Raw genomic sequence first — 25,164 nt, forward strand, 5'->3', positions numbered from 1 at the left:
GGCCGCCCTGTCCTTACCCGATGGAACCAGGACAGAGCTACACACCTGGGGGCTCCCCTCATGGAGCGGGGGGATGAGGCCCAGGGCAGGCAGGCTCTGCCCCGGGCCCTCGTCAAGGCCTCCCTCTCAACCTCCCCACTCCTGACACCGCCCTCCCCTCCCCCAGAATCAGCCCGCTTTTCCTGGAAATCGGGGCCTCTCCGCCCTCCCTGAGAGGCAATGTGCCATCCGCCTCCCAGCTCCCAGTCTGTCTGGGGCTGTTAGTCAGTTAGGGTCCCGGGAGGCCGGGCAGCTCCTCTGCTGGGCGAGGCCTGCGTCCTGAGGGCGGGGTGGGCGTCCCGAGCCAGTGCCCATGGCCACTCCCCCGCCCTGCCCTCAATCCCCTCGGTGCGCCCCAATCTCAAACTTGCAGGGGGGCCCCGCCTTTGCAAGGGGCCCTGGGGCTGGCGGGGCGGGGACCTCCGATCAAGAAGAGCCTACCCACCCTGGGCCACCCAGAACAGCCTCCTTCAGCCTCCGCTATCACTGAGCCCCTCCCCCAGGCCGAGCCCGGAGGGACGGACAGACCAGGGCGGAGGTCCGTCCAGCTCTGGCCTTGTGGGGCCACCTGGAGTGAAGGTCATCCCCACCCCGACCCCAGACTCCTCAGGCCCCCTCCCAGCCCCAGCTCTGAGGCTGGCTACAGACACCCCAGGGAAGCCCCAGGGGAGATGGTCCTGTGGTCTGAACGCCCACCCCCCGCCACAGCAGGAGTACTGTCTGCACCGTGTCCCCAGACCCGCCTTCTGCTTGTCCCCCAGCCCCGTGTGCCCGACCTGTGTGGCACAAAAGATCTCGGAGCTGGGTGCCCCCCTAGGCAGCCCGGGAGGGGGGCAGTGTCCCCCCTGCCCTGCCCAACCTCCCTTCCAGGCCTGGGCCCTAACCCTCTACCATCTGCCCGCCCCGTTCTCCTTCCCTTGACAGGCAAATACCCCCAGCGGCCCCTTGACAGCCATCTGCGTCCACTTCCCAGTGGACCCTCCTGGCCAGATGGAATGGACCCAACACAGAACCACAACTGACCACCCAGGCCTCCTCTGCCGCAGCAGACAGGCCTGGACACCCTCCCGCACCACTGGGATGCCTTGAGGGAGCGGTGATGCTCTTTCAGGGCAAGGAAGGACACACCCACAGTGTCCACCCGGATCCAGAGCGGGCTGGTCACCCCTGCGCAGCAGCATGGACCACGGCGCCCCTCCCCCATGGCTTAGCACCCCCCCACCCCCAACCCCAGGCTCCGACCCTTTGTTCCGGAGGACAAAGGACTCCTGGCCGAGCTCTGGGTCCTGCTGACACCGCACCCCCTTCCAGGACAGGACAAAGGGGTGGGATGCAAAGGTTCTGATGCCTCAGCCAGTTTCTGTGGAGGCTGCAAGGGCAGGGAGGCCGGTTGAAGGACGGAGGCTGGGGAGGACAGAGCCCGGCCGGTAGATGCTGGATCCCATCCTGCAGGGAACCCAGAGGCTCACCCGGGGCGGGGGCTGGGCTGGGCAGCTCAAACCAGAACGTGGCAGGACTCCTGGGTTCAGAGCAGAGCCCTTCCTCACAGTACCGCCCCCAGCCCTGGCCTCAGCAGTCCCTGCCACCGGGGGCATGGGGCTGCCTGAGTGGGGGCCTTCGAGGGGTGCAGTCTGTGGCCCAGAGATCAGGTGTCTCCGTCAGCCCAGGTGGGTGACCTGGAATTTGCCGATCCCGCAGTTTTGAGGTCCCGGGCAGGAGGGGCAAGGGCTTGTGGCCGCCAGGCTGATGGGTGAGCAGAGCTGAAAACCAGATCCCACGGAAGTGCTCACCCACCAGGGCTGGGTGCAGGGTGGGGCAGGCACGCTGGGCTCCTCCTGGGCCTGTCTCTGACCAGGCTCACAGGCATTGATGAGGACTGCGGGGTAGCCCCTCCGAGAGGCCCATCTGGAAACCACATCCACCCACGTTAGACCTTGTGCCTGCTCCACCCTGGCCATGGCTCCAGGGGACCCCGCCCCCTTTGGGGAATGTCACTCCAAGCAGACTTACAGACCCCTGCCTTCTCCAGACCCCTCCTCTCTGTACCTCCCCACCCCGTGTTGGGGGGCAGTTTCAAGATAAACAGATGAGTAAATAAATCCATCCATGGCAGGGTTTCCCAGGTGGCTCAGTGGTAAAGAATCTGCCTGCAATGCAAGAGAAGCAGGTTTAATCAGTGGAGAAGATCCCCTGGAGAAGGAAATGGCAACTCACTCCAGTATTCTTGCCTAGGGAAATCCTGTGGGCAGAGGAGCCTGGGGGGCTACAGTCCATGGGGTTGAAAAGAGTTGGACACGACTGAGTGGCTAAACAAGAGCAGCTTGGGCAGAACAATTGCTACAAAGCCTGAGAAAGGGGAGAGACCAGGGGTGCCTTTAGAAAGTCAGCCGTGGCCCCTCTGGACAAGACCCTCCAAGGACAGAGGAAGTGAGGAGCCCACCACCTAGATGTCTGAGCATGAGTCGCACGTGAGAACCTGAGAACTGATTGAAGTCCGTGGGACAAACCCGCTGGAGCCCAAAAAAGTCCTTGTGGGTATAGCAGTGGAGTGAAGGACAGACAGAGCTGCCACGCCTGAATCTGCGAACCAGCCCTGGGGAACCTGGAGGGATGGCTCCAGAGATGCTCAGGGGATGGAGCCTGGGGCTCTCAGACCAGCGACCCGCTCCGCCCACTTGTAATTCCCGCTTCGTCCACCTGGGGGCAGACCTGGCCCAGGAGCAGAGGAGGGGAAGGGCCGGGTGGGAGGCAGCTGCACGCCTGGAGGGGCAGGCAGGAGAGCCAGGTGCCCCAGTTTGCCGACAATGAAAGGGAGAGCCCCCTCAATTCACCGGGAGCTCAGGCGCACCCCCCCTCCCCGCCCCAGGCACGGGACCGCCCCCCACCGATATCCTGCCCACCAGTCCCCTTCCCTTCTAAGACACTGGGGGCAGGGAGAAGGGGACCAGGTGTGGACAATGGGCAGCAAGCCTGGGGATGGGCCCTTCTCCCACCCAGGGCTCCCGGGTCCTGAGGGTGCCCCTCCTGGGATGGCTGATCGCCCTGCCTCCAACAAACCCATGCCCTCCCTGGCTTCTCCCAACCCCACAGAGGAGCCAAGTGCAGGCAACCTGGGTTTGAACTGACTTTATTATTCTGTAAATGTGAATTTTACAAAGCGCTTTACAATGAACGATCACATCCTTTTGTTTGTAACGGATTTCCACTTCCTGGATCGGCTCTGAGCACACTGCAAGCCCTCTGGGTCCTGGTCGCTGGCGGACATCGTGTCCTCTGAGTTATGATAGGGTGTCAGCCGTGGCGAAAAAGCAACAGTCTGAATTCTGCCAAGTAGCAGCACAAAAAAGAGGGAGGCGCAGGAGGAACAAACAGAGGTTTCCTCCTTCTTTAAAAAAAAAAAAAGAAGAAAAAAAAAAAAAAGCCAGTCTCTTCTGAGGCTGAAATGGAACTCAGTGTTACTGTGAAACAGGCCTCCTATACAGCACAGGACAATTTATTTATTGATTTTTAACAGTCGTGAGTTACAGTACTACTTAACCCCCCCACGGACTCTTTAACAACAACCGTCTCCTTTTCAAAAGTCTCTTTCTTTTCCCCAAACAGTCCGTCCAAAGGATGAATGGTCTATTTGCACCCAATGCCATTCAAATGTTCAAGTCAAAAATATTTATACGGTTTATATTTAGTTTTTATTATTTTTTGTCTGCTAAAAATAGTATTGCAAGTTTTGGCTTCTTTTGACATAAAAATGACAACCATGTGCAAAACGCTAACGAAGAAGCACTGATCAGAATCCAAGCGGGGTGTCCAATCTGAATGCTTTAGACAGATGCTGCATCAGATTCCTTCTCGTTTTTCTCAAAGAAACAGAACAAAACAAACGAACAAAAACCAAAAACCCTTGCCAAGTTAGAAACACCTTGTACCGAGCCCCCCCCCCAGCCCCGCCCCCACCACGGTCTCTGGCCGCTGGCGGGTGACGCGCCCGGAGCTGGCTGGCTGACGAAATGACAGACGTATGCAGCAGCAACATTCAGAAACAGTAGTTAAAGCTCAAGACAGCTCTGAGCTCTCAGTTCTGTGTTTAGGATTTACTGCTGGCAGAGAGGCAGGCAGAGGTTTTCTCTGAGTTTTCAGGTGGTTAATGGGCCATAGGCCTTTTTTGACTTGCAGCAGAGTGTTTCCATAAAGATAACCCGGTGGAGGGGAATCTAAGCCGTCCACGGCTGGAGGTGGCACGCACCCAACCCACGCTGGGAGGTTCCGGCCATCACATGGGGACAGAGTCAGGGCCGGAATCGAGCAGGCCGCTCCCAGGCTGAGCCCCTGCTTTCCTCCTTCCTCCCAGCAGAAAGGCCGCCGAGGAATGAGTTTTCATGGAGGAGAAACACGCCCGGTTCCTGGGGCCCCAGCACCCGGACAGCGGTTTTGGGGCCGCAGGCCGCACGCCCAGAGGCCTCTCCCCTTGCCTCTGGTCCACATTCAAGGGCAGGGTAAGACGATCGCATCAAGTGCAAGGCTAAGCAACCACAGAGAACTCTGGGTGAGACCAGACAGTGCAGAAAGCAAGACAGGTTTCAAGTACCGAGGCCGCCGGCCGGCCGGGCGGGCAGGCAGGCAGCCCCACCGAGCTCACAGTATCTGTCACATCACGGTCCCTTCTCCTGGACCTTTGCACTCGTCCCAGCTGCCTCCCAGGGCCCAGCCCGGCCACCGGGGAGGGCAGGGGTGGGGGGCGGTCGCGGAGCCCAGGCGGGCTGCCCACCACGGCCGCTGGGACTGGCCCAGTCCTTCTCTCTCCGAAAGGCGCTGATAGACTTAGCTCTATGTAGACTCTATGTAGTATATGCGTATTGCTAATAGTCAAGCTTAGGGATAAAGGTGCGGTTATCTCATAAATACTGAGTGGCTTGTCTCTCGGTCTACAGGGGTCGGGTGTGGAGGGTCACACTCACGGGACAGGAATTAGTCGTCTTGTAAACAGAGGAGGGAAGGGTCCGGTTCTCCTAATTGGTTTTCCTTGGGAAAAATGATCAAAAGATGCTAAGGCACTCTGGAAGGCCCCCCCGAGCCCAGGCCCGCCGCCGCCACCCGCCCCGCGGAACATTCCGGACGCAGCGGGGGGAGCACCCCGGCAGATACAATCATCAGCCACGTCCGTCTGCAAACGCTCCGCCCCACGTCCACCGCGGGACACATTAGTGCAAAACGCTCGGCCTGGCCCGTCCGGAGCGCAGGAAGAGTTCAGCAGCCATTCACATTAGATTCTTATTACAGTTTCACCTGCAGCTCTAGCCTTCCTTACCCAGAACAACGAAACAGACGGCGACTCTAACAATTAAAGAACAGAGGTCACGGGACATTGTGCTGGCCTGAGCAGCGCCGTCAGGCCTTCTCTGGGAGGCCGGCGCCCCTCCCTGTCCTGACCTCGGGGCCGGGGGGCGGGGGATGGCCGCCGGGCGCACGTTGGAGTGGGGGTCAAGAGGAGAGAGCAAAGCCCTTCTGTCCACAGCCAGGGCAGCCGGCCCCCGAGGGTCCCCAGGGGCTAGTTGGATAAAAGTGCAAACATGGGGTGTTGGCCGACGAGGGGGGCTCCGGTGGGGTGCTGGAGTCCGCCTCACCCGCCCCACCCCACCCCCACCTAGGGGCTGTGGCCTCCTCCCAACTCCAGGAGGACTTGGTCCTGGGTCCCTGGTGGGCTGTGGGCTGTGCCAGCTCGCCATCCCCCCTCCCCGGGCCTCAGACGGAAGAGGCCCACCTCTGGGCCACGTGGTCAGCCTGAAGCCCCAGCAGGAAGGAGCCGCAGCCCCTGGGGCAGAGACAGGCAGGCGAAGGGGCTGAGGTCAGCTCCCATGTGCCCACCCCGGGTCCTCCTAGCCCAGCCCATGGCCATCAGACCTCTGCAGAGGGCACGCCACATGTCTGGCCTGGCTGGAAGAAGCACCCCTCGCTCCCCCCACACCAAGGTCTCCTCCAAGGGCCCTCCACGAGGGAGCGCGGCAGTCAGCAGGACGAGGAGCCTGGGGTTGGGGCAGGGGGCAGTGCCGAAGCCCCCCTCCCATGATGCCCCCCTCCCAGCTGGGACATGCAAGAGGCTGGGGGTGGCTCAGCTTTGTGGGCTGGCGGGGGTGGGGGGGGTGGGTCACACCTGCCTGGCAGGGGTGGGGGGAAAGGGAAGGCAGAGTGCAGGGAGTAGGGCTGGGGTGGGGGGCCTCTGGCCATGCCTGGGGGCCACCTGGGACTAGGTGGGGGGCGGCCCCTTGGTGTCTGGATGGGAGCACTTGGGACAGCCTGTGCCCCTTCCCTCAGACAGCAACGAAACTTCACAGTGAGCTTTCCAGCCTCAAACCAACAAAGCCCTTGCCCCCCAACCCCCGTCAACACCCCCTGCCCTGAAGCATTCCAGAACCTCTGCGCCTGCAAACCGCCTCCGCTCAGGCCTGTGCCCAGTGCCCACCTACCCACAGCCTCGGAGGTCCGCGCATCCTGGGGCTCCGAGCACATGTGGGGAGCCCAGCGCCCGCCTGGCCCCCAGTTCCCTTCCTGCTCACCCTGGCTGCCCTTCCACAGGGGTGAGTGGGGCCCAGCCTGGGGTCTGGGACACGGACCCCCCAGAGCTGAGGTGGGTCGGGGCAGGGACACCCCAGCCTCTCTTAATTTTTTTTTGTTCTTTTGGGTCTGAAAGTTTCCAAACCAAATATGAAATAGATCTGAATTAAGACAAAAACGAACAAACAAGCAAACATAAACCCAACGTGGCTGAGGGCTGCGAGGGCTGTACCAGGGGCGGTGGCCCCACCCCACGGGGCAGCGGGCGGCCAGGCGGGAGCCAGGGGGTGCTGGGCAGCCCGGGCCCTGGGTCCCAGGTGGACTGAGGGTCCGTGGAGCCGCGGGGGTCGGGCGCTGGGGCGCGGGGCAGGAGAGCAGGCATAGCCAAGATCACTTCCTCTCACACACACGGACTAGCACGGCCCACCGCCGAGCCGTCACCACCGCCCTTGCACACACACACACACACACACACACACACACGCACGCACGCTCTGCACACACACACCCATACCCCACACGCACAGCGGACCTGGCAGGCCTGCTCCCCCAGTCTCAGGAAGAAGGTAAAACGGGGATTTGGCCCCTGGGGGCCTAGCCCTGGCCCGTGGCCCCAGAGGGGTGGGGGGTCCCCGTCCCCAGGCGTGAGGACCGAGGACCCCAAAGCGCGTGTTCCCGCCCCACTGGCCCCTGGCCTCATCCCGGGCAAGGGGAGTGAGGAGGGGGTGGGAGGCCGGCAGAGCCAGGCACCAGGGCCTGGGGGCCTCTCGCCCCCTCCCCACGCGGGGAAGGAGGAGCTACAACTTGGAGACTAACCTCTCGAATATCAAAAAGGAGCCCCTGGGACCTTTCTCGCAACTAGGTCGCCAGTGGCCTAATCGGTTTACAGTATAACGAATGCATTTGTTTCCTTCATAAATTTTAAATACAAGCAGAATAAAAATCACATTTTTTTCAGGCAACAGTAGCAGTTCAGTAGGTAAGTGGCTTGATCACATTTGTCTGTATTAGTAACGCATGCAAGCAGCTTCCGTACCCGCCTGGGCGCCGGTCCGCCTGGGGCTCCTCCCTACAAGGGCCCCGCGTACGGGCCTTCCGGTCTCCTCCCCGGGGCCGGCGTGGCGGGCCGGCTGCTGCTGGCGCTGCCCTGCTCGAAGGGCTGCGGGGGGCTCTGGCCGTCGGCGGGCAGCGGCTCGGGCGCGGCCACCTCCTGGATGACCGAGCCGGCCCCGTCGGCCTCCTCGCCGGCCTCGAAGGCGGGGTTGGCGGAGGCGGCCAGGTCGACGTTCACGGCGTCAGTTCTCAGGGCCACGATGGCGGCGGCCTCGCCCCGCCGCTCGGCGTAGATGCGCTGCTCGAACGCCTGCGCGGCGGCGGGCGGGAACTCGGGGTCCAGGGCCGCGCCGGCCGCCGAGGAGCCCATGACCGTGCGGTACATCTCCACGCCCTCGGGCAGCATGGACTTGATCTTGGGCAGCCAGCGCTTGCGCACGCGGCGGGCGTTGGTACACATGTCCGCGGCGATGACGTTCATCTCGCTCTCCTTGAAGCTGGGGGCGAAGTTCTGACAGTACACTGCAAGGACAGGGCGGGCAGCGTGAGCGGCCACCGCCGCAGGAGCCCCAGGGCCCCGCCCTCCGCCTCCCCAGGGGGTGGGCCGAGACCCGCCTTGGGGCGGGGCGTGCTCTGGGCTGGAGCAGCCACTCTGGGGCCAGTGGAGGGGGGGGATCCTTCTCCACCCTGCGTGCCTCTAGCAAAGGAGGCCACGTGGCCACTCAGGCCTCTCCTGGGGCAGTTTGAAGACCAGTGGTCGGTCACCCTTCTCCCTGCTGGAGGCCCCGTCCCACTCCTCTGGGGGTGGGTCTCTCTGGGCCCGAGATGGACTGAAGGGCCAGCAAGGAGTGATGAGGGTGCTGGCTCATGCCTGCCTTCAGCCCAGCCCGCGGCATCGGCATTGTGTTTGACAATAATGACCCACCCTCTCCTTTCTGTTCCAGAAGCCAGGAGACCCAGCTCTCCACAAACAGCAGGGAACTCGGAGGCGGGTCCCCCAGAGTGAGCCCCCCGCCACTGTGAGCCCTGCTTCGGGGCGGGCCAGCCCCACCCCGCCTGCCTCCTCTCAGAGCCCTGCCAGCGCCGCACACTCTGGGATGCAATTACCTGCTGCAAAGGCCCCTCTTTGCTCTAAACAGAACTAGCCTCATGGGAGAGATTCTTTTAAGCAAGAAAACTAAGACAGTGTTTCAGGAAGACGAGATCAGCTGGTCTGGCTCGGGCCGGGCACGGGTGGCTTCTTCCTTGTCCCAGGGCAGGGGTGACTGGGTGGGTGGGGGGTTTCGGGGATGGGGGGGCAGCGGTCTGCCACCAAGATGGACCCGGTTCCGCCCCCACGCACCCAGGAGCGGGAGGCAGAAGCAGGCCGAGCAGATGGCAAAGGCTCAAAATAACCCCCAAATGTAAATAAGGGGTTTTGTTCAAAAAGGAAAATTAGATCTATTTCACATATTAAAATAGTTTCGCAGCTGAATTCATCACGCTTGGAAACCTACCAAGAACGTTCACACCTCGAGCCTGGGCTCCCGCGAGCTGTTCTTTTCTCCCCGTCGACCCCAAGACCGGCTCCCTCTGGGAGAAGCCGCCTTTCCCAGGCTGAGATCCAGGGGTCTGGTGCCTCCTGGAAATGTCCCCCACCCCCTCCAGTGGCCCCCCAGCCCTCCTCTTACGTTTCACAGCGTTCAGGACGCGGCTGTCCAGCGGCTTGCGGCTCGGGTCGCTGGTGGACGAACGGATGCCTGTGCCACAGCTGTTGGCCAGCGTGTTCCTGGCGGAGGGGCGGGCAGGGGAGGCAGCGTGAGGCGGCGGCGGGAGGGGATGCCCGCCCACCTGCGTGCGCGCCCCACCCACAGCTTGCTGCTTATCTGCCCGGGGGGTCGGGGTGAGGGGCAGGCCCCCCACTCCCCGTGACGTGCAGCCAGCATGCTTCTTCACTTGGGGGGTGAAGCCCTCCCCGGGCCCCGGGCTGACACAGGCGTGGAGCTGGGAAGGTGCAGGCCCTAAACGCACAGCCTCGCCTAGAGGGGACGAGGCTTCTGCGCCCGCCTGCCCGCGGGGACCTACCTGTCGAAGAAGGTGGCGAGGAGGCGGCGCAGGAGCACCTTGTGCTTCACGCCCGCACACAGGTGGCAGTTCATCAGCTGCCCACGCGTGATGTAGACGCCAGAGCCTGCGGCCGTCGGACACAGAGAGACAGAGAGGCCCTCAGGCCCAGACCCAGGGCTGCTGGGCCCAGGACGGGCAGACCGCAGGCGAGGGGGAGGCAGGGGGCAGGCGGGGCCTTCCCGACTCTGACAGCACCCCTACTCCAGGCCCGGGGACCCCAGGGTGCCCCAGGCCGTCCTTGCTCCCTCGGGGTCCTGTCTCCAGGAGGAGGCTACCTTGGTCACTCGCTTCCATGGGACAGTCCCCAAACTGCCTTCCGGCCCTTGGGGGAACTGCCCTGGGTGTGGGTTTGGGTAAACCCCTGTCTCGCCTCTCAGCTGCTCCCTGATCAAAGAGCTGCGGGCAGGGGTGGGAGGTGGAGTCATGGAGCTCAGGGAGGGGCTCCCCGGCCCAGCACTGACCCTCCCTCCAGCCCAGCGCAGAGGCAGGACCGCGCACCCTGCAGTGCTGTTCGCCCCAGGGAGACCGGTCAGACTGGGCCCGCCCAGGGCTCAGCCAACGAAGGGCAGGGATGACCACAGGCTCGGGCTGCTGGAGCCCCGGTTCACCCCAGATGCTGCCCATGGAGAAAGGAGCTTAGGCCAGAGGCAGTGTCCCCAGCTGGTAGCCGCGGGTGTGAAGAACGCAGAAGGGCAGGGAAGCGCTGGGCGCGGGTGCAGGGAGCCTCCAGGGCCTCTTTGGGCCTTTGTCTACGATCTGACTTTGTTACAGAGTACGTACTGAAGCATCTTAGTGAAAAGCAGGAACGAAGCAGCGCTCCCTTCTGCAGAGGCAGAGCAGAAGGCGGGAGGACACCCTGGGAAGACCTGACTCGCCAGCTCGGGGGTGGGGGGGCCTTCCCTGGCTTCACGCTTTGTCCCTCCCATGAGCCAGGTCTCCAGGGACACCCGTAGCCACGGGGCCAAGAAGCATGTGGCTGATGCTGGATGCAGACCTCCATCGGATGCCCTGGCCAAGACACACCGAGTGTCGCCAAGGGCCTCACCCCGCAAGGTCTGCAGAGCCTCAAACCCAACAGCGAGACAGGTCACCCTGAGCCACATGGGCCGGACAGCCGCCTCGCAGTGGGGAGATCTGCAAAGGGGGACCAGCAGGAGGCTTGGGGCTGGGGCGGGACCCAGCCAAGGAAGGTGGCTGGCCCACACCCCTCCCCAGCCCAAACAGGCCTCCCCGGGGACCATGCCCACCCACCCCCAGGGCTCCAAGGAACCTGCCCACTCTCAGAATCCATCCCAGTCCAATGCTGACAGTCCTGGAACTCAGGAGCTGGGCCCTTGCTGGAACGGTAACAGCTGGCATGGAGGCAGGGCGCGTGGGGTATGGCCGGGGGCACCCTCACCCCACCCAGGCCCGTCCAGACCAGCTAACACCGCCTGGCGACTCTCCTGTCGGCTAAAAAGGCCAGGTGGCCCGCTGAGGCGTGGTTCGAGCAGCAAGGACGTCTCGGGCAGAAAAACCCCACGAAGCTGCGCAGGAGCGGCAGGCGGGGTGCTGGACAGGAGTGGGGGCCCAGTGGCCCATGAATTCTCATCTCACTGCTGGACAGCCTTAAACATCTGCAAGGAGGGACGTCCCTGGCCGTCCACTGGTTAGGACTCTGCGCTCTCACTGCCAGGCCATGGTCAGGAAACTAAGATCCCACAAGACTTGTGGCTTGGCCGAGGGGGTGGGGGGGTTGGAATCCACAAGGAGCCGTGAGGCCCAATGAATTCCAACACTGAGAAGATAAATGTTTCCAACAGGCACCAGCCCTAATGGGCTTTGGATCCCACTGCGTTGTCTGTTTTTATAGAAGAAGCGGGTCCATCTAGGAGCCGCTGTGTGGAAGCTGGCGACACTGGCCCTTGAATGTGGCCTCTGGACACTCGGGGGAGCTGGGGGGGGGCGGGGGCGGGGGGGTGGGGGCAGCAAACTGTACAGGACTTGGTTTTAGCCACGACCTAAATTAAAACACAATCGTGATTGCGGCCCCTGCCAATCAGAAGCTCGACCAGCCCAGGGGATTCAATTAAAATGCTAAATTAATTCAATTGAATAACTCCTCTTCGTGACACATTCTTCTAAAAGGAAATTAAGAGGAAATTTAAGATGTTCTTTTTTTTCGTTTGTTTGACTGATTGGTGATGAGTAACGCTGTTCACAGCTCCAAAGGAAAAACAAAAGGGGAGGGCTTCTGCAGAGAGCAGACGCGGTGGGGCGGGGCCTCACCTGCCACCAGCTCCAGCTTCTCGCCAGGGTCCCCCTCGGAGTAGAGCTTGGGGTGGCAGCGGTACCCGATCTGGCTGATGAGGCTGGCGGGCAGGGCCACCAGGTCGCGGCGGATCAGGACGCAGGAGCGGCTCTCCAGCGGCACCGGCTCCGGCTTCTCTTGCACTGTGGACACAGGGCGGCCCGGTCAGGGGCATCCCAGCCAAGCCCCGGGGCCACAGACGGGGAGATCGGCCCTCCTCCACCCAGGCCAGAGTGAGGGCTGCTCTGCGCCCGCCCTCCCTGCCCACCAGCTGCTGCCCCTGCAGAACCCGAGAGAGTAGATAGGACAGGTGGGGGGATGTCCAGTCCGGTCCAGGAGGCTCCCGGGGCGGGGCGGTGTCCACCAGGCCTCGGAGGACAGCCCGGTAGAGGCGGAGCAGCCGCCTCTGCTGGGGGAGCGAAGGCTCGGGGAGGGGACAGACCTCGTCTTGTCAGCCCCCCACCCAGCTGCTCCTCACAGCAGCCCCTTGCCACACAGCCCCTCTGCCAGTGGGCGCTGCGCCCTCTGCTCCTGGCCAAAAGTGGCTCCATCAATACCATCCAGCAGTGAAGCCGGGGGGGTGGCAGAGCCAGGCAGGGCAGATACCGTGTCTCCAGGGCCAGCTCCAAGCCTCTGAGCCTTCAGGGAATGTTCCTGACAGATCACCACTCGGGGAGCACTCAGGGACCCCCAAGCATGCCAGAACTGCAGCTGTGATGGGGAGGCAGGCGTGGGGGAGGCCCCCTGACGCTCCCCTGACCGAACCCCACCCTGAGCTCAAGCACACCCCGCCCCCATGCCAGGCCAGCCTCCCAACCACCCCCTACTCTCCCACCCCCTGCAGGGTCTCTTGAGGCCTGGTTGGGGTTTCCTCTAGTGCTCGGGATGGAGGGGTGGGTCCTTTGGGCACTTGGTGGGCACCCAGCACACCCCTGTGCCTCACCAGGTGTTGGGAGGCTGAAGGGGAAGCCGAGGGCCTGCCCCCTGCCCACAGGAGTGCCCAGCCAGCAGCCAAGGCAGGGTGAGGGCAGAGGCCGCATGGAGGACTCCACCATGGACAGGACCCCCACTCGCCAGGCTCTATCCCCCAGCACCCTTCAAGCAGGCCCCCGGTTCTTGCCCCTGCTTGTCCCCCTCTCCCCCATCTCCCCAATGCCCCTGCCCTGTTTTCCTGCCTGGCACCAATTCCCCCCAGTGCTGTGTGCCCAGGCCTCTCAGCAGGATCAGCAAGAGGCCCGCACCCAGCAAGCCTCCACGCAGACCTGCAGGCTGGCACCTTCACCCTGGTTCATGCTCACACTCGGCCATCAGCATACCCTCTTCACCCTGCTGCCGCGGCCAGAAGGCAGAGCCAGTGCCTGCCTCGTCTGTGTCCCCAGCACAGGGGCACACCTGGTCATTCCTGGGAGGGCCGCTGCCCCGGAAACTGTGTGGGTGAGAACCCCAGCTGCTCTGGGCGGGCCGCCGCACATCTGGCAGAGCAGCACGGCCTGCAGGGGAGCCCAGGGCCCGACCCCTCCCTTACCCACCCGGCACCCAGGCAACGTCTACAGCTTGGATAGGGCCCGAGGCTGCTCCGATGGACACCAGGTGGGCCTTCCCTGCTGAGAGCAGTGGCTCTTGTCAGCAGCCTTGATGAGCCCTGGGCAGGGCAGGAGGGCACAGCTGTCGGACCCACCAGGACTTGGACAGCTGGGGGGTGGGGGTCAAGGACACTAGGGGGCGAGGCCTGGCTGGACGGTCTCCTCCGGGCAGGGGCTCAGGGGCGGAGTCTGTTGGGGAGGTGCCATGACCACTCCCAGAGGGTCAGAGGCAGCCCCTTGGGCTGGCCAGTGCCCCCTGCCCTCTGTACTGTGACACCCTGTTGGGCTCACAGGGCAATTCAGCAGGGACACCTGAGCCTGGGGAGGGGGGAGACCAGGTGGGGCTGGGAGAAGGACCTGGAAGCCACACGGGGGCTGCTGTAAAGGGGCTTTGGGAGGGGTGGTGGCAAGGAAGGGTTGCAGCCCCAGAGCGGGAGCAGGTGAGCATGCATTAGCCCCAGGTTATCTCTGCACCAATCTCTCGTGGGGGAAGGGTCAAGGCGACCCAGGCCCTGGGGAACCAGCATTTTGTAAACCACAGGGCGAGTCCCACGGGGTAAGGTAGGGTGGTCAGTCCCATCCCTGAGGATGGGTTGGGGACCCACCTGCTGCTCTTGCTGCCTCACCCAGGGTCTGGGATCACTCACGCTGGAGTCACCCTCAATTCCCAGCAGGGTCCCCCAGGGCCCCCTCTACCCTGTCCCCACAGAGCTCAGCCCTTCCTGGGGAGGCGCCTGCCAACATGCATAGGGTGAGCATGGTACCCGGTGCCTTTGGCCCGGAAGGGGTCAACTCCAGGGCGAAGGAGGGAGCCTCCTGGGAGCTCAGATCAGGGCAGAAGCCGGAAGGGTGGCCGCTCTGGGGGTCGGGCAGCATCTCCCACCTGGCATGTTTGGGGAATGCTGGGCGGGGCGGGTTGGGGGGTGTGTGGGGCAGAATGGCAGAGAGCCGGCAGAATCTTCCAAACCCGGAATTACCCAGGGGCTCGGGGAGCACAGGAAAAACAACCCGGATGATATTTTAAAACATAATTACCCAGCCCGCCACCCCCCCACCCCAGCCCGCTGTGATTACGCTCACAGACTCGGAGCAGAGCGCCAACGCTGGCGCCGTGGCATTTGCATAAAGAGCGCTCGCCAGCAGAAATAATCCCATGCACAACCCTCGGCCTCGATGTTTCTCCAAACAGCAGAAGTTGTTTGTGCTCCGCACGCTCCCCCCACCCACCCCAGCCCGGCTCCCCGAGAGCCAGAGGCTGTCAGATCCAGAACAACCAAAAGAGCCTCTTCTATTTCTGCTCCGGCACGTGCCGGATACTGCGCCAGCTAAAAATACCCCCCTGCGCGGCAGCGCATCTGGAAAGGTGCTCCGATTGCTCCGCACACCCCCAGCCCTAAACTACCCTCTGCCAGGTCGGAGCTGAGCCTCTAGCAGCCTCCGTTCTGGGAGGGGTTGTCGAGTCACAGACAGGCTCCAGAAACCCAGGAAAGCCTGTGCACTGGAGCTCAGTGACGGGGACCCTCAAGCACCCCTGGTGGCCTTTGGCAGGTCATCAGGCCTTTGACAGTGCCTGATGGCAAGGGCAGTGGGAGATGCCTCATTGGGCTGTGTGCAGGGGTCACACCCAGGCCCCCCCAGCACTGGGGTGGGGGAACCTGCTGGCCTCCTGCTGCCCCAAGACCCGGGCAGCCGCCTGCAGCGTCAGTGGCCCCGTTTCCACCCCTTTATGATGCTGGTTTCTAGGGTCATGGGCTCCAAATATTTAGCCCTGTGAAATCTGGTGGGAAGCATGTGAAAGCCATTAGCCACTTGCATGGGGAGGTGAGCATCCGCCCTGCATGAGGGCGGGTGAGTCATGGTCATAAAGGTCCCAATGGAAGGTTCTGGAACAGAAGCTCAGCTGGACAAATGGGCAGCAGAATCGAGGCCTTGGGGCTGGAGAGAACACCAGTGCGTCCACGGGGCAGGCGGTGGACCCTGCGGGGGGAAGAGGGGTCCCTGCGGTGCCTTCAAGACTCTGCTGCCCACCTGCCCAGGACACTGCCTGAACCCAGAGGGGAGAGATGCCACGCGAGCGAGGTGACACGGATGCCACAGCCTGCATGACGCACTCACGTGAGGGCCTGGGGCTGAGGGAGGGGAAGGGGTGAGTGTCCAATGGGGACAGAGCTTCGGCCTGCGAAGAAGACGGTGGTGATGGTTCCACGCGTGAACCCACTTGGTTCTGTGCTCTTAAAAGTGGTTCTAACAGTAGATCTTCTACCAGGCACCCTCTGCCACCATAAAGACACTTTTTCAAAGGAACGAATGGAAGGAGGGAAACTGGGAGCATCACGCTGCCCGCAGCCCAAAACGTCCTCAACCTCCTGAGGGTCACGGGCAGGGAATCTGAAGAACGTGCTGGACCTTCTGCACGGGCAGCGCACACCACGACGCCCAGCCCCAGCCAGGGTGCCATCACGTCCAGGAGGCTCAGCGGGGCCTGTTCTTGTCCCCAAGTGCAGGTGCGTCTGGGCATTGCCATCGGAGCCCCACCAACGCCGTGACCACCCGCAGGTGCCCAGGCTGCCCTGGTCCAGCCACTGGGGGGCCCTGTTGAGGTGGGGCAGGGCGGGGAAGGGGCAGAGAGGTGATGTCCGCTCCACAAAAGTGTACGCCATTTGTTCAGATGGCAGAATAAGAAACCGAGCCCCTAGTCCTTCCTGATACAGAAAAACACAACTGAAAAGCAAACGGAAAGAAGAACACGGCTGCACGCGACCCGATGCTGGCTGTGACCAAGCCTGCCAGACACAGCGCACGGCCCAGAGCCAGACCCACGCGAGTGAGCTCGGCCAATCCGTGACAAAGGTGCACAGGGGCCCGGCGGGGGAGGTGACAGGCTCCCAACAAGGATCACACACGAGTCACACGCAGGCGAAGCCAAGCCGAACACCCGCAAGCCCAGCCAGCACCTTGTGTGAAGACGAACCCAAGTGGGCTGCAGAGCTGAATGTAAACACAAACCCAGAGAACTTTCGGCAGCAAATCTGCAACCTTGGGTTTAGCTAAAAACCTAGACAGAACCCCAAAAGCACAATCACTAAGTTAAATAAGAAACTAAACATCATCACAATGAAAAAAAACTCGTTGTCTACAAAAGATGACCAAGGCAAGATCTACAAAGCATGTGCCTAACAGAGGAAAACCCTAGGGAAGACAAGGGAAACTCAACCGGAGCAGAACGAACAATCCAACTTTAAAAACGGGCAGAAGAGCTGACCAGATACATTAGCAGAGAACACACAGACAGCGAATCAGCACAAGATGCTCATCACAAGCCCTTGCTGCTAAGTCACTTCAGTCATGTCCGACTCTGTGCGACCCCGTAGACAGCAGCCCACCAGGCTCCCCCGTCCCTGGGATTCTCCAGGCAAGAACACTGGAGTGGGTTGCCACTGCCTTCTCCAATGCATGGAAGTGAAAAGTGAAAAGTGAAGTCGCTCAGTCGTGTCCGACTCTTAGCGACCCCATGGACTGCAGCCCACCAGGCTCCTCCATCCATGGGATTTTCCAGGCAAGAGTACTGGAGTGGGGTGCCATTGCCTTCTCCATACAAGCCCTTAGAAAAATGGAAATTAAAGCCACACTGAGACAACACTCCTCGAGGTTAGGACAGCTCGGTGGGACCCAAGCACAGCGAGGACCCGGGGCCCCTGGAACAGTCACCCACCCGCCTGCCCGGCCACGAGAACGAGATGGCACAGGCTGCTGGGAACCACGAGGCCATTTGTTACGAAGTTAGATGTGTGCTGTGCTGAGCCAGCACTCGGCTTCCAGGTGTTTACCCAGGAGAAGAGAGAGAGATGAGCGCTGGACGCCCGGAAGCCTGTGCAGAAATGCCCGCACGGCTCTGTTCACAGACGCCAGCTGGAAACACCCAACATCCCGCATCAGGGGAAGGGACAGCCAGGGAGCCGTCCACACGACGGTCACCACGGGGCCACGAGGCACAAATGGTTGGTGACAGTTTGGATGGACCCCAGGCTCACGCGGCCAGTGGATGAGCGGTGTCCAGGGTCACCTCCAGGGCGGGTCCACATGGAGGGCACGGCCAAAGACACAGCCAGCACCCGGGGGACAGAGGAGAGGGGCTGCCAGGGCGGGGGGTGGGGGTGGCCATCAGAGCAGCGTGGGCGAGTCCCGGGGCCCTGGAGGCTGGTTGACGGAGCTCTTCTGGGTGGTGGATGCTCAGGTCACACCACCTGGTGCCCGGGAGGCTGCCCAGCCCCTTTCTGCTCAGCTCCAGGTGGCTTCCACTCACGACAAACACACCACAGGTGGGCAATCTGGCTCGTCCCTGCAGCTGCCAGCTCGGTGCCAACTAGACCCGCAGTTTTTAAAGGGCCACACCTGTGATGGACATCCGTGTGCTGGACACCCCCGTCAGCCTCCCAGGAACAGGGCAGGTGGGTTTCCTGCAGGTGCACGCAGGCCCAGGTGGGAGGGACGGGGTGAGCATCCACAGCCATCGTCCCGCCTTTCCGTGCCTCCTACGTAACCGTGATGCACCACAGACAGTAAGATGCATCTCGTTTCTTGGATTTAAAACGTTGGGGGGAGGATGCATCCAAGAACCAGTGCAATTTGGCACATGGGGTAAAACAAGTAGCAAAAGTCTGGAAAGGAAGAAAAATAAAGGTGGAAACAGAAATTCAAGGCCAAGGCTGCGGAGGACCTATGTGCAAACCCTGGCCAGCAGACCCCCAGAAGCGGGGTCACGAAGGGACCCGTGTGGGTCTCGGGGGCCCCACACTCGGGAAGTTCCGAGCTCAGCTGCTAGAGAGACGTGGGGGTTGCAGAGGCCTGTCCCTGGACGGTGCCCCAGCCAGACCTGGTGACTGGCCCCTCTGGGACAGCTTGGAACCCTGACACTCCCCCTGGGCAGCTCCACACCCTACTTGGCCCGTCCCACTCAGACCTGGGTTCTATTTGTTGTTTTTTGCCTCCTGTGTCCTAGTCTGGCCCTGGGAGACCCCACCAGTCCCGTCTGGCCTCCCACCCCCCAGAGAGAGCCCAGCAGCTTCTCCCGTCGCCACTCTGACTATGTGCCTCTTCTGTTCCCAATCCTTCCGTCCTTAGAGACGCTCGCAGGCCTGCTGCCCACCCGTGGACGCCAGGCCGACCGGGGACGCTGCTGGAGACCAGAGTGAGAGGCGAGGGGCCATGAGGGTGGGTGGCTTTCCATGCATAATCATTCTGTACTCTAATAGAGCGAGCACAAGGACTTCCCCAGTGGTCCAGCGGCTCCCTATGCTGGGGGCCCGGGTTCGATCCCTGATTGGGAACTAAGATTCTGCATGCCGCACAGCATGGCCAAAAAAAAGGACACAGGGGAAGCTGCCTGGTAGAGATGGTCATACTAAGTAAGTCAGACAAAGACAGATATCAGATGACATCATTTATATGCAGAATCTTAAAAAAAACACACAAATGGACTTATGGACACACATTAACAGACTCACAGACACAGAAAACAAGCTTATGGTTACAAAGGGGAAGGGAAGGGAGGGATAAATTAGGCATTTGGGATCAACATATATACGGTTCTATATGTAAAACATAAACCACAAGGACCTACTACACAGGAGAGGGAACTCTACTCAGAATTCTGTAATGAGCTAAAGTGGGAAAAGCATTTGAAAAAGAACAGACACCCGCATGTTGTGTAACGAACCACTCAGCTGCGCACGCCTGAAACTAACACAACATTACAAATCGGACGGAGACCAGTGGCTGCCCCATGGGGTGGGGTTGGGGGTGACCGCTGGGAGCAGCAAGCCCAAGGAGAGGGGCCAGCAGCTGGGGGCCGGGCAGACAGACAGAGGGGTCGAGAGCCCGCAGAGACTCTGGGGGTCCCTGCCGGGAGCCGGCACCTGGACACAGCTTCCCAAGTTCTCTTCAGTGTATCTGCCGACCGCTAAGTAGCATGCGTGCAGGACCAGAGGCAGAAAAGCCATTGCCAAGAAATGGAAAAACAACTTAAGTCAGGAATGTGGTGTCCCACGTGTGAGCTAGACAAGAATCAGATTTGAGGGCCTGCAGAGGAGGCGGTGCTCAGGGGAACACCAAGGACTTCACCAAGACCCGGGAACAGCCAGGGCCCACGAGCAGGGCGGCCAGGAGCGCCCCGCCTGACTTACTCCAGCAGGTCACATCGCTTCCTGACAAACCCGAGGGTCTCTCGCGAAGGACTCTAAAGACAGGTCCCAGACCCTGTGAGAAGCAGCTCTGCTTAGAGCTTCCAAAATGTATTCACACGTCGTGAAGCGTTCAATAAAAAAATCACCAGGGGGACTTCACGGTGGTCCACTGGTTAAGATCCCGCCTGCCAACACAGGGAACACAGGTTCAATCCCTGATCCGAGAAGATCCCACGCGCTGCAGGGCCACAACTACTGAAGCCCCGAGAAGCCACCACTGCGGCTAGAGGGAGCCCACGAGCGGCGACAAAGACCCAGCGCACTCAGAAATGAGTGATGAAGAAAGAAGCTCACAATCCACAAAAAGACATTCGATCGGACCCACAGGCGATCTGGAACAGAATATAGGCAGAGTCTGTCTTTCAAATAACCTCTCTTCATGTGTGCAAGGAATGTACAAGATGGAGAATTTCACCAGAAAACTAGAATCAGTAAAAAATCAAACGCTAGGAAGATGATTGGTTCAGGAGTAAATTAAACAGAGCAGATGAGAAGATTGGTGAACTGGAAAATAACTCAGTCCAAAACGTCCAGACGGAAGCTGCAGAAGAAAAAAGAAAAGTCGTGAAACAGAACAGAGCTTACGGGGAATTCGCAGGACGTGGTGAACGCACAACACTCGTGCCCCGGGAGCCCCGGCAGGAGTGTGGGTGCACGTGGGGAGCTGTCGTGACCGAGAATTCCGAGCTGGTCAAAGACATGAAGTCACGAGAAGACAGTGACCCCAGGGACTTCCCCAGGGGTCCCGTGGTTGACTTCACCCTCCAGGGCAGGCAGCAGGGGTTCAACCCCTGGCAGGGGAGCTGGGATCTCACATGCCTCACAGTTGGAAAACCAAAACACAGAACTGAAGCACTGTTGTAACAGATTCAACAAAGACTTGAAAAACGGTCCACGTTAAACAACAACAAAAAACTGATCCCAGACAGAGGGTAACACAGGAAGACACGGAAAAAATAAATGTGCAGGTAAGTATAAACACAGGTGTTTAAAACAACGATGAGAAAGGCTGCAGCTAAAAACACGCAAACGCCCTCACCCCTACCCAGGATGGCAGGGGGCAGAAAGGGGCTCAAGTCGTGGCGGTCTTGGCAAGCAGCAGAGGGGGAAGGTCCCTGAAGGAAGGCTGGGAGTCAAGATGACCTCCAACCCTTAAGAGACCAGCTGTTGTTTATGTGCTAAGTTGCGCCTCACTCTTTGTGACCCCATGGGCTGCAGTTTGTCTGCTGATCTCTAAGGACTTCCCAGATGTTCAGTTCAGTTCAGTCGCTCTGTTGTGTCTGACCATGGACTGCAGCACACCAGGCTTCCATGTCCATCACCAACTCCCAGAGCTTACTCAAACTCAGATCCATCGAGTCAGTGATGCCATCCAACCATCTCATCCTCTGTCGTCTCCTTCTCCTTCTGCCCTCAATCTTTCCCAGCATCAGGGTCTTTTCCAGTGAGTTAGTTCTTTACATCAGGTGGCCAAAGTATTGGAGCTTCAGCTTCAGCATCAGTCCTTCCAATGAATATTCAGGACTGATTTCCTCTAGGATTGACTGGTTCGATCTCCTTGTAGTCCAAGGGACTCTCAAGAGTTTTCTCTAACACCACAGTTCAAAAGCATCAATTCTTCAGCGCTCAGATTTCTTCATGGTCCAACTCTCATATCCATACATGACCACTGGAAAAACCATAGCTTTGATCAGACATACCTTTGTCAACAAAGTAATGTCTCTGCCTTTTAATATGCTGTCTAGGTTGGTCACAGCTTTTCTTCCAAGGAGCAAATATCTTTTAATTTCATGGCTGCAGTCACCATCTGCAGTGATTCTGGAGCCCAAGAAAAGAAAGCCTGTCACTGTTTCCATTGTTTCCCCATCTATTTACCATGAAGAGATGGCACTTCCCAGGTGGCTCAGTGGTAAAGAACCGCCTGCCAATGCAGGACATGTGGCAGGAGCTATTGGTTGAATCCCAGGGTTGGGAAAGTCCCTTGAAAGAGGAAATGGCAACCCACTCCAGTATTCTTGCCTGGAGAATCCCATGGACGGAGGAGCCTTGCAGGCTACAGTTCACAGGGTTGCAAAGAGTCGGACACGGCTGAGCACGCATGAGTGGACTGCAGCCCACCAGACGCCTGTGTCCACAGGCATTCTCCAGGCAGAATACTGGAGTGGGTAGTCATTTCCTTCTCCAGGGGATCTTTCCGACCCAGGGATCATACCTCTGTTTCCTGCATTGGCAGGAAGATTCTTTACACTGAGCCCCCAGGGAAGCCCTAAAGAGACCAGTAGGCAAATTTAAAACAGGCATAGAAAAGCAAATAAACAGATTAAAGTACCTGATTAGCCTGAAAGAAAGAGGAAAAATGGAGAAGCCACAGTAGATCAGGGGAAAAAAAGTAGATGAAACCCCCAAATACCAGCAGTTCATGAAATGTAGGTGGACTAAACACTCCAATGAAGAATTGTTCAAGACTGTGTAAACAAACAAACAAACAAAAACAGGAGACACTCTTACACAAAAGGACAAGGAAAGTCTGAAAGCAAAAGGTTGGGGACAAGATGCAGCAGGTGAACATCAAAGAGAAGGGCGCGGGGCAGCTCCGCTGACGTAAGACCATGCAGACTTCAAAGCAAGGGCCCTTCCTGGTGCCGTGGGATATTTCCAAGAAGACCAGCTCGCCAAGAAGATAAAGCAAGCCGGTGACAAGATAGAGCAGGGGCCCAGATCACAACTTCAGAACAACTGGCAGAGCTGCAAGGAGAAATGGCGCATCTACCGTACACCCGGAGACGCGAACATCCCCTCTGGGGAGCCAACCAGTGTAAGAAGAAAACAACACGTCAGAAAGCCTACGCAAGACTCCATGTCATTATCGGTGCAGTTTATCAGGCTGAACAATGCAGTTTTCTCCAGTGCACGCAGAACATGTCCCGGGGTACAGAGTGAGTCTCAGCAGATGCCAGCGCAATGGAGCGCGTGGAGGCAGCTCTGAGACCGCGGGAAACAACAAATCAGAGATTACGACAAAAGGATGACCAGAAATCCAAAACAGGTTTGAAATTTTAAACCCATATAACACCCTTAGATAACCCAAGGGTCAAGGGAAAACAACCACAAAAGCACTGGGAATTATTTTTAACTGAATAATAATGGAAATAACAACATATCAAAATGTGTTGGGTAGAATGAAGCCATGATGAGCAGGAAATGGATAGTCCTTGAGTGAGTATCTTTGAAAAGGCTGAGAAATCAAGTGACCACAAAAACTTGGGAAAGAATAGCAGGTTAACTCAGAGAAAGTAGAAATAAACTGAAATTAAATATATATATATTTAATTTAAAATAATTGAATATATAAAAACATATATAATTTTTTCATATATAATAAATTAAAATTTCATATACAATTATATATTTTATATATAATTATATATGTTTTTATATATATATATATATATATAAGGCACAGTTGACCCTTATACAATGTGAGGGTTGGGGCAACCACCTCCCTGAGCAGCTGAAAATCTATGTAAAACTTTTGTCTCCCCGAAACCTAACTACTAACAATTTCCTGTTGACCAGAGCCTTACATATGTAGTCAGTTCACACAGATTTTGCATGTTATATATATTTATACTGTATTCTTAAAGTCAGCTAAAGAAAAGAAAATGTTATGAACAAAACCATAAGGAAGAGAGTATATTTACGGTACTGGACTGTATTTACTGACGTCCTTGTTTCCGCTGCCTGTTTTCAAGGTGAATCACCCATCCGTCAGCACCTACATTAATACTGTCCTACATGACACGAAGCACTGCAGGTATTAACATGTCAGTGGTCCAACACATCAAAAAAGGAAAGACAGTGTGGAAAAGAAATGCATATTATTTACAAGTACTGCATTTATTGCAAAGAACCTGTATATAAGTGGACCCATGCAGTTAGCAGGTCAACCGTATACATAAGAGAGAAAAAGCCAAAAGTTGGTTCTTCGAAAAGACTAGTACGTCGGAACTTTCCTGGAGATCCAGGGGTTAAGACCTCACCGTCCAGGGCAAGGGGTACAGGTTTGATTCCTGCTTGAGGAACAAGATCCCACATGCCCTGGGGCCAAAAACCCAAAGCATAGAACGGCAGCAGTACTGCAACGCATTCAATAAAGACTTAAAAAATGATTCACATAGATTTTTTTCATGACTAATATGTTGGAAAATCCCCAGCAAGCCTAAATGAAGGCTAATGAGGTGAAAAGACCCTCATTAACAATATGAAATGCCGCTGCTGTATGAACATGACACAGCAGATTCTATAGAACGGAGGTTGGCAGACTTACTGTAAAGGGTCAGAGGGTCAGTCTTTGGGCTGCGTTCTGTTGCACACCCTTCTTTGTTTCCCGCTTTTTTCCTTCCAAACTTCTCTTTGAAACTATAAGCAGCATCCTTCGTGTGGGGCGCTGCCCACACCAGCCAGGGGGGCGGAACTGTCTGTGTCAGTTTTCCACTTTCTTCCACAAACATTAGGAAGCTTTTAAGAGGATATTAGTAGTAGATTCATGCCAATAAATGTGAAAATTAGATGAGGCCCATAAGCTTCTACAGAAATGTAACTTAACCAACATCGACGCAAGAAGAGACAGAAATCTGAACCGGGACCTAGCAAACATAAATCTGAAAAACATCATCCGGCAAAAAACTCTTGGCCTGCATGGCTTCACCTGTGTATTACTTCAAATATTTAAGAAGGAAGTCAGCTAATCTTATACAGACTCTGCCAGGTCATTTTATAAAAGGGGCGGCGGTGATTCTCAATTCATTTTATGAGGCCAGATGATTCCGCCAGCAAAAAGGGAAACGTGACCTTAAAGGAAAATTAGAGGGCCCCCTCTCTTGTCCATATGTTACAAAACTCCTAAAGGAAATATGAGCCCATGTGAAAAGCATGGACTTGTCCACATGGCTGGCGATCAGGCACTGGGTCCACCCTCTTGCCTCCTCTGAGGTGGCTTTGAGGAACCTGTGCTGGCACCAGGGCTTCCCAGGTGGCTCAGATGGTAAAAAAATCCGCCTGCAATGCAAGAGACAGGGGTTCAATCCCTGGGTCAGGAAGAGCCCCTGGAGGAGGGCATGGCAACCTACTCCAGTATTCTTGCCTGGAGGATCCCATGGACAGAGGAGACTGGAGGGCTACGGTTCATGGGGTCACACAGAGTCTGAAGCAACTGAGCACGCGTGCGCACTCACGCGCACACACACACACACACACACACAGACACACACACACACCCCAGCACCCACAGTGCTTGTGCTGT

At 58.4% G+C, this 25,164-nt stretch overlaps 1 protein-coding gene across 1 annotated transcript in view; it reads right to left on the minus strand.

Moving 5' to 3' along the window:
* Nucleotides 1-3,150: 3,150 nt before the first annotated feature.
* NACC2 (NACC family member 2) overlaps nt 3,151-25,164 on the minus strand; it is an 83,287-nt gene continuing 61,273 nt past the window's right edge. The window contains exons 3-6 of the mRNA XM_055541526.1: nt 12,016-12,180; nt 9,706-9,811; nt 9,312-9,409; nt 3,151-8,163 (exon numbers count right to left, since the gene is read on the minus strand). Coding sequence (XP_055397501.1) covers nt 7,658-8,163; nt 9,312-9,409; nt 9,706-9,811; nt 12,016-12,180 — 875 coding nt within the window. The 3' untranslated portion in view covers nt 3,151-7,657. The remainder of the gene's footprint in view (nt 8,164-9,311; nt 9,410-9,705; nt 9,812-12,015; nt 12,181-25,164) is intronic.

This window comes from Bubalus kerabau, chromosome 11 (assembly GCF_029407905.1).
Source record: "Bubalus kerabau isolate K-KA32 ecotype Philippines breed swamp buffalo chromosome 11, PCC_UOA_SB_1v2, whole genome shotgun sequence".
NCBI lineage: Eukaryota > Metazoa > Chordata > Mammalia > Artiodactyla > Bovidae > Bubalus > Bubalus kerabau.